Source organism: Dromiciops gliroides, chromosome 6 (assembly GCF_019393635.1).
Source record: "Dromiciops gliroides isolate mDroGli1 chromosome 6, mDroGli1.pri, whole genome shotgun sequence".
NCBI lineage: Eukaryota > Metazoa > Chordata > Mammalia > Microbiotheria > Microbiotheriidae > Dromiciops > Dromiciops gliroides.
In genome coordinates this window covers 86,819,316-86,828,732 of record NC_057866.1, presented here as the reverse complement: position 1 = coordinate 86,828,732, position 9,417 = coordinate 86,819,316, and the positions used below count along the sequence as shown (strand labels likewise).

Below are 9,417 nucleotides of genomic sequence, written 5' to 3'. Positions count from 1 at the left end.
AGAAAGATTAGCTGATTTGCCCAGGATCATACAGCAAATAAGTGTCTGAGGACAGATTTGAACTCATAAAGATGAGTCTTCCTGATTTCAGCACTTCATGCACTGCACCGCCTAGCTGACCAGTAAGATATAGATGCACACACACATACATAATACATGTAATACATATGTGTTATACATAAAAGCGTATATACATATGTATATAACTATAATATACGGACTTATTAATATAAAAAATAATTAAGAATAAAAATTCCAATTCCTTAACAATGTGCTCATTTCTCAGGCCCCTGCAATCTGGCATGCATCACCATTGTTCTACTGGAGTTCATTCTCTCAGTTCACTAATAACTCATCATTAAATTCAGATGTCTTTTCAGGCAATGATCATGTCTTTCCCTTATCTTTTTTCTCAAGGCTAACGATCATCAATTCCTTAAAATGATCTTTGTATAACAAGTTTTCAAGGTTCCTCACCATTCTGGGTGTTCTTCCCTTGGAACTCCCTCCATTGTCCATTACTTTCCTAAAATTTGTGTCCAATAACTTGTAGTGTTTGTATATAAGAGGAGAATATAGTGACACTCCCTCCCCTTCCCTTGTTCAACACACTATGCTTTTATAGCCTAAGATTTCAGCTTTTTTGGCTACATTATTGACTCATTAACATTGCAGTTAACCAAATCTTGCAGGTTTTTAAAGAGTGGTGATTGCCTCAGTATGACTACTCCTTCCACCATCCCAGATTTCAACCATTCCAAGGCTTAGAAGATAATCTTCATAAGTTGTTATGACCAAAAGACAAACAAAAACAAAAAATAAAAATCATTGCTTTGTAGTCAACATTCTGGTCATGTGTGGCTCTGCTCTTGACTATCTTGGTTAGGCCTACAAACTACACTTGGTCCAGCTCAGTAGCACCTGTCAGAGTCCAGAACCTATGATTACTCTTATGACATTATGAGAGGGCGGCTAGGTGGCACTGTGGATAAAGCACCATCTCTGGATACAGGAGGACCTGAATTCAAATATGACCTCAGACATTTGACACTTACTAGCTGTGGGACCTTGGGCAAGTCACTTAACACTCATTTGCCCTGCCCCCACCAAAAAAAATATGAGGCATCAGAAAAAGACTTTTGAGGCAGCTTAGTGTAATGTAATATAATATATTTATGCAATAGACTATAATATACTTGATCAGAGCTTTAACTAGCAATTTTTGTGCATGGGGCAGAAGGCTCAAAATATCTTTGCATCTGGAGCAAATGACACAAAATTACATCCTAAGTTCAGTTGAAGAGGAGCAAAGGATATTAGCACATCAAAAGGTAAAGTGAGGAAAGGAAAAGTAAGCCGGGGGTACCAACTAATGGATATTCTCAGGTGTTCAATGTTGCTTGAGGACAGAAAGTGTTGTTAGCATCCCTTTAAATGGGAGAAAGCCCAAGTGGCCCTGACCTTGATAAAATATTTTAAAGGGGCTTACCATGCTCATCCAGTAATATGTTGTCTGGTTTGATGTCTCTGTAAAATAAAAAAAAATAAAATAAAACACAACATGTTTATGCCACCAAATGGCTCAATACTTACTACAATAAATGTCTACTAATCCCTAGCATGCTTTCTTTTTCCATTTGTGACTCTTACAAAACTAGAAAGATAAGAATAATTGCTTTAACACAGTTGCTATGCTTTTAGTCTCTCTGCTTCCTTGGCATTATAAGCAGACAGACCCTGACATTTCCTGAGGCTTATTTGGATCTCTACTCTGGCCTTTTCCATGGCAATGATACTACCTTAATATAGCAATGTGTAGTAAGCATATTGAATCATTGGTATGTATCCTTTGACTCAGTGATTCTCATTACTATGACTATACCCTAAAAATGTGAATTGAAGGGAGGGAGGTGCAACAGCAAAGCTTGTGTTCCACAATTGGAGAAATGTTAAATAATTTATGGGATAGTCTATTTGTGTAATGGAATATTATTGTGCCCCGAGAAACTACAAATCTCCGGAGAAGACAAACAGTTGTCATCCTCCATTACTAATTATCAATAGAGTCCTTTGATGCTGGTGATTGAATGAGGTTTGATCAGACCCTTGGGTATGTTCATGAGAGAGAGGTAGTGGAGCTTTAGCTACTACTTATATAATACTCTGTGGCAGCAGATGGAAGGGAGGGAATGTTTGTTGTGCGTTGGTGCATGAAGTAGATTTGAGAGGGATGTGAAATAGTCCTGTGGAAGGCCCTGGCATGTGTATGTGTCAGGGTGCAGGGGTAAGAGGGAAGAGAAAGAGAGACAGAGACAGAGAGTCACAGAAAGTCAGAGAGACAGACAGACAGACAGACAGACAGAGATACAGAGAAACACAGAGAAACAGAGACACAGAGAGAGAGATGCAGGGATGGGATATTCTGCTTATGACAAGATGTAAGGGTCAAAGGACCATAGATTTAGTGCTAGAAGGCCTTTGAGAGATCATCCAGTCCATGAATTTTTAACCTCTTTTCTACTATGGACCTCTATGGCCATCTGATGTAGCCTACAGATCCCTTCTCAGAATAATGTTTTCAAATGAATGAAATAAAGTACATAAGATTCTAAAGGAGACCAATGAAGATACAAAAGGGGCCTTTAGTGGAAAGATAGTAGTACTAAAACTGCAGCAATATGAAAATCTCTCTATAACCCACAGTCTTTGAGAGTTGCCCTGAGCCTCAGAAAAGTGAAAAGACTTGACCAAGGTCATACAGCCATAAAGTGATAGAGGTGGGATTTTTACAGAGGTTTTCCTGACTCCAAGGGCATTATTATTGCTATTAATGATTAAAGACATATCTGGAAATCACAGATGTTACACTATCTCTTTCCCACTATATCCCCCAAGCATTTCCTTGTAGTGTTTTGTAGGTGGTTGGCTGCAAGCATTGATTTGGGGGCAGAAAGTCTGGGGATGAGAGCTAGTTGAAACATTGACTATGTGACATTGGGCAACTCATTTCATCTCTATGAGCTTCAGTCAAGTTCTTCTGAAACATGGGGTTAATAATACTTTTTTTTTCTAACTCCCAGGGTTCTTGTGGAGAAAGCATTTCATAAAATTTAAAATTCTGTAACAATATACATGGTTATTATTCTTTTCATTTTAATAATAATCATTTCCTTCATGAACTATGCCAAATCATCATCTCACAAATGCAGATCCAAATTATCATTGTAAAACCGACAAATAAGCTGTCCTAGAACTTCAGCATTATCAAAGATAGAACAGTTGGCTATAATCACCCAAATATACACTGATCCACAGACATTTAAGCATAGAGTTTTGAGTGGATAACATTATACCAGATATTTATAATCTCCTTTGATTATCTTTGTTTCTCTTCTTTTTAACCTGTCCTGAGATTTCATCAGGGAGCTCATAATGGGAAATTTCCTCTGATAATGCAGAATTGCACCTTCTTCACAATTTGTAGGCTTAGAGAGGTGCCTGGTTAATGTTAAATGACTGGTCCAAGGTCATGCAGCCAGTGTGTGAGAGTGGAACTTGAAGTCACTTCTCCCTGAGCCTGAGGCCAACTATCTATCTGCTGTGACATACTACCCCTCTGTCTCCAAATTACACAGAGAAAAATGTTCCAAAATATAGAGAGCTGGATGAGAAAAAAATCAAGATCACATTGGACTGGGACAAGGTGCATACAATCTCCATTGTCCTACCTGCTGTTCTCAAAATGCTTCCAGTGAGTCTGGAGAAGATGATCTGATGTGACAATCCTTTTAATCATTTACCAAAGTCAATTACTTTATGCCCTAGTCTGCAGAACATTAAATGTAAAATAATAATTGCAGGATACCAAATTCTTCCAGTACCATTTCTCCCTGAGCTTCATTGAAAAACTTGAGAATGAGGTCATAATAATAACCCAAGATAGCATGCTTTGGGGCGGGGTGGGAGGTATAGGCAAAAGAAAGAAGCTACATTTTCACCTAAGAGGTGATCTCTGTGTTGGGGAGTCAACTCTCAAGGGAGTTATAGTGGCTAAAAATCATGGAAGGGGGGCAGCTAGGTGGCACAGTGGATAAAGTACCAGCCCTGGATTCAGCAGTACCTGAGTTCAAATCTGGCCTCAGACATTTGACACTTACTAGCTGTGTGACCCTGGGCAAGTCACTTAACCCCCATTGCCCTGAAAAAAAAATCATGGAAGGGAGTTGGTGGGAAGTACCAAGAAGTGGCAAGACCTGTGGGTACAGAGGGACACGAGCGGGCATGTCCTAAGTCCTGGCTTGTGAATATTCCTACTATGACAAAAGGGAGTAGTCCAGACTAAGTCTCCACAAGAGGTTTCTTCTGTACTTTAGCAAAATGGTAGTCTTCATAGTGTAAATTTTGGGGTTCAGAACAAAGTTCATTGTGCTCCAGAAAATATCAAAAGAATAAACCCCCACAAAAAAGAATAAATCCAAAGGAATTATCATAGGTTAAGTAAATTTCCAGACAATTAAAGGATTAGAAAAGGAGACCTGGGACCAAGACAAGGCAAGCTGAGAATAGATATCAAGAATAATGCACAGAGGACCAGAGTAAGGGAAGCCTTTCAATCTGACCTTTTAAGTGAGAAGTTTGCCCTCCTTGGTACAAAGGGACTGACTTTGGGAGAAAGCGTGTGACTTGGGTTACAGTAACAGATGAAAACCTCCAGCAGATAGTAGCACTTAGCACAGGAGAGTGCATGAGCATGAACACCTGTGTATGTCTATATGAGAGGAGGGACACATGCTTGCAATTTCAAATCTTGCCCAGAGCATATACATACTCTGTCCTAATTCTAGGCTTGGCACAATGGATAGTGTTGGACTTGTAGTCAGGATGACTTGAATTCAAATCTGCTCTCAAACTCTTACTAGCTGTGTGACTCTGGGCAAGTTGCTTCACCTCTGCCTCCTTTCCTCATTTGTAAAATGGGGGTAAATAATAGTCCTTACCTCCCAGGTTTGTTATGAGGATCAAATGAGATCAGATTTGTAAAGCTCTTTGGAAACCTTGAAATGTAATGCAGATGCCTGTGATTATTACAAAGGAAGGGACCTTACAGGCACCTAGTTCAACCCTTTCCTACTACAGTTGAGGGAGCCATGTTCACAGAGAAAAGGAAGGCATTCACCTGAGTTCCCCCAAATTCCTCTCCAAACAACTTTAGATAATGCTTCAAAACAAATTCTGGAGTGGCAGAACTTCAAAAGGACAGAGTGAAACAATTTTCCAGCCCAAAACAACCTGGTCAGCAGGAAAGATCTATCACATAACCTATCAGGCTAGGTTATTCTTCTGATCAAAAGCTTTCAGTGGTTCCCTCTTACCTCTATGATGAAATAAAAATTCATTCCCCCGACATTTAAAGCCCTCCAGATAAATATATTTCAATTTATCTTTCTGGCTTTATTTCACATGATTCCCTTCCCTACATGTTCCCTTTTTAGCCTTACTGGAAAGCTGGCTATTCCAAAACCCTTATTTTGCTTCTGTAGCTTCATGAAGACTCCCTCTCCTGACAATCCAGTCCAGAAATGGCCACCCTCCTCTTTCTACCAGTTGGAATTTATCTTTCCCTTCAAGACTCAGCTTAGGTGCTTCCTGCTACATTATTCTCCTAACTGTATCCCTTCAAATTGCCCTAGAGTACATTGTCTGGATCTCTCTTTTGCTCCCAACCTTGTATTGTCTATCAGTAACAATCAACGATGTATTTATTAAATACCTACTATGTGCCAAGCACTAGTGATATAAAGAAAAAAAAGAAGCAATCCTGCCCTCAAGGAGCTTATATTTATTGGGGAGACAATAGATACAGATATGATTATGTATAAAAGACAAAAAATAAATGCATGCAAAAAATAAAAAGAAAAAAGAAATACATGAAAATAAATAATATAAGAATTCAGGAGCAAGAGAATGTTCTGACCTCCAAGCAGGGAAAACTTTCCATAGATGTGACACTTAAGCTGAGCCTTGAGGGAAGGGAAGGATTCTAAGAGTCAAAAATGTCAATGGAGTGCATTCCAGGGATGGGAAGTAGCCTAGGCAAAGGCCAGGAGGTAGTAGAATATATAGAATTCTGAGTCCAGGAAATGACAAGCAGGCCAAGTTTGGCTGCATCCTTCACTCCCTCAGGCAGCTTTACTCAATACTCCATTTTAGCAAATCATATAATTTCCACCTCAGAATCGTTTACCATTATGCACAAAAGCAACTCAGTTAACCATCCTTTCTTTCTTATACTTTAAATATTAAACCTTGAAATAGACGTCTCCCTTAGGAATCCTTTCCCTTCATAGTAGACCACTGTTGACTATTTGTAGAGTTGATAATAGAAAGTACCCCAGGTTATATATAGGCTAGACTGGATGGGGGAGAGTAGCCCTTCCAGTGCAGGAGTCTTATGGTTCTATGAATTAATCAAATGTACAGAGAGAAGTTACTGGGATAGACAACTTCCAGATATTCCTCTTCACTTACTACCTTATCATCATTAAAATACATATTAGTGCCTATCAAATCCTGTATCATATTCCCTTATTTTATAGATGATGAAAATTATGTCCAGAGTAGTGATGGTTTGCCCAACATCATAAGGCCAAATTGTGGCTAATGCAGAGGATAACCCTCTGATGGTTACTATTATAGTATTCTTCCTCCCATTTTAACCTCTAACACAAAAGTAAACCAGGAGTTATTGCTACATCTGGGTGACATACATGCCAAAATAACAGTAATGTTTGCTCTGTCCTGTCACCTACTATCCTCATCATTGATGTTGTGAGGTTTACATAAGGTGGGTAAGACACGGACCCTTCCTTTATGGTATTTGTTGTTAGTACCATCCTAGAAACTGTTTGGGCAGTTAGGGTTTAGGGATAGGAAGGCAGCAGCTGCTGCCAATTGATTTAATAAGAGCATCAGCCTCTTCCCACTCTGATACTGCCTTCAGGTTTTTAATAAAAGCATAGATCTCAGGCCTACTGCTGGTCCATCATTCTGCAGCTGTGAAACTGACTGTCTTGGAAAGAAAGAGAGAAAGCCATGTGAAACCTCAGTGTGGCAAAACCGCATGACTTCTGAAGTCTGTTGTTCCCAGGTGTATTTCTCTGCGTCTTTCTGGCGTGTGTGTGTGTGTGTGTGTGTGTGTGTGTGTGTGTGTGTGTGTGTGTGTGTGTGTGTGGTGGTCAGGTGCAGAGGAAGAAGAGAGTACATGCTGTGAGACCCTTGCTGTCTTGGACACAGAGTACACTAAAGGGTTTTGCTAAAAATAACTGTATCATAAGGTTACTGATACCTACATCCTTGTCAACACTTTCTGTTGTTGTTGTTCAGTCATTTCAGTCATGTCCAACTCTTTGTGACCCTATTTGGGGCTTTCTTGGCAGAGATCCTGGAGCGGTTGCCATTTCCTTCTCCAGCTCATTTTACAGTTGAGGAAACTGAAGCAAACCAGGTTAAGTGACTTTCCCAAGTTCACACAGCTAGCAAGTATCTGGGGCCAGATTTGAAATCAGGAAGATGAGTCTTCCTGACTCCAGGCCTAGAACTCTATCCACTGAGCACCTAACTGCCCCCAACATTTTCTGAGCCTTCTCTGTTCTCCTGGGAGGACCTGACACAGAAGAAAATATCAAGAAATGCTAAATTCTGATATGTAGGTTGTAAATGCCACAGGAACCCAACTGGAAGAGCAACCAGAGAGAGGGTAGTCAGGGAAGGCTTCGAGGAAGAAATAGACTTTGAGTTTTATTGTGAGGAATGAATAAGATGCATTTGAATTGGTGAGGGGGTGAATGTAAAGAGGGCATTCTAGTTAAGAGGAAGAAGCTAAGCAAAGGCATGGCTTTGGGAATGAGCAAACCAAGACTGTGGTTCATTGTTCTTGGGAGCAATAAGCTTGAAAAGGAAGTTAATTATGTAAATACTTCACTATTGATGACTAGCTATTTAACCTTAGATAGTGGGTTCTGTTTTGGGCACATTGAGTTTACTATAACTATAGGATAATTAGCTCAAACAGCTGTTGGTGATACAAGACTATTACTCAATAGAAAGAATGAGGCTGGATATAGATAGATAGATCGATAGATTGATAGATATGTGAGATATTTGTATAGAAGTGACTGAACCAATGAAAGTTGATAAGGTCAATAAAAGACAGTGAAAATAAATATTTTTCTAAAGGTCCCAAGACAGAGACATGGATATATCCACAGTGAAGGGACAGGATATGGATAAAACATTTGATATTCTAACATTCCTTTCAGTTTAAACATTGAATCATTTGGTACCCTGGAAACAGATTGTTGGATTAGGAAACAGAGAACCTGGGTTCAAATCCCACATTGGCTACCTTCTACCTGTATGACTTTAGGTGAGTCACTTAACATCTCTGAGCCTGTTTCCTGATCTATAAAATTTGCCGTTTGGACTATCGAAAACCTAAGGTCTTATCTAGCTCTAAACATATATTCCTAGGATTTTTTTTCCTGCAGCTTGCTGAGAGATAGGCTTTCCCATATGCCTCTTCCTTAGCCATCACAGGATCACTAGGCAAGATCATTAGAGAGTAAAAGTGCAAAGGAGTCCAGGCTAGGGATTTGATTAGACCAGCATTTTAGCAGCACAGCTCCTTATCTAAGCATCACAGGGCAAGATGACTTCAGGACTATTTCCATGAGGGCTGTTTTTCAGGGTGATCATATCTCAGTTCTAAAAATTCACTCTACCAAAACTGGCCCTGCACAATTGGAAAGTGAGAGGGAAGAAAAGTGGCACAAATGGGAGAAAGGCTGGGATGACTCAGACTTAGGACAATGCTATAATTCAAGAACTGGAGAAAATGATATTATTATGAAAAGTATGTAAGCAAAACTATAAAACTCAGCATCCTTCATGAATTATTTTGACCCCAATGAAATGAAACACAAAATGTCAGATGGGCTATATAACACCATTCTCTGTTGAATGAATGGTAAAATACCAAGCAGATGCATGGCAATTTTTGCTTCATATGTTTATGCAGTGAGTTAGTTGCCTTTCTGCATAGTGGTGATTTTAGGTTTATTATAAGAATGGTAAAAATGTATAAACAAGGTAAAAAGTGAAATAAGAGTTTGTGAATATTTTATCATAGACTAGAAAAACAGCAGAGTTCTGGAGTTGGGAGGGCTCTGAAACTATACAAGATAAAATGGCAGAAGTGAGAGGAACTTTTACATCTAGAGGAAAGTAATTATCTAGTCCTCGGATACCTTATAGTTTGTACTGAGTACACCTGCTATCTCAAGATTAACTAGAGGTAAAGGAGGTGGAAGGCTTAGGGACAAAGGGGGCAATTTCATAGTTTCTAGCTACTTCATTCTC

The 9,417-nt window shown here is 39.4% G+C and overlaps 1 protein-coding gene across 1 annotated transcript in view; it reads right to left on the bottom strand.

Moving 5' to 3' along the window:
• Positions 1-9,417, bottom strand: part of STK32B (serine/threonine kinase 32B) — a 373,335-nt gene that overhangs the window by 81,431 nt on the left and 282,487 nt on the right. Inside the window, exon 5 of the mRNA XM_043971280.1 lies at positions 1,490-1,527. Coding sequence (XP_043827215.1) covers positions 1,490-1,527 — 38 coding nt within the window. The remainder of the gene's footprint in view (positions 1-1,489; positions 1,528-9,417) is intronic.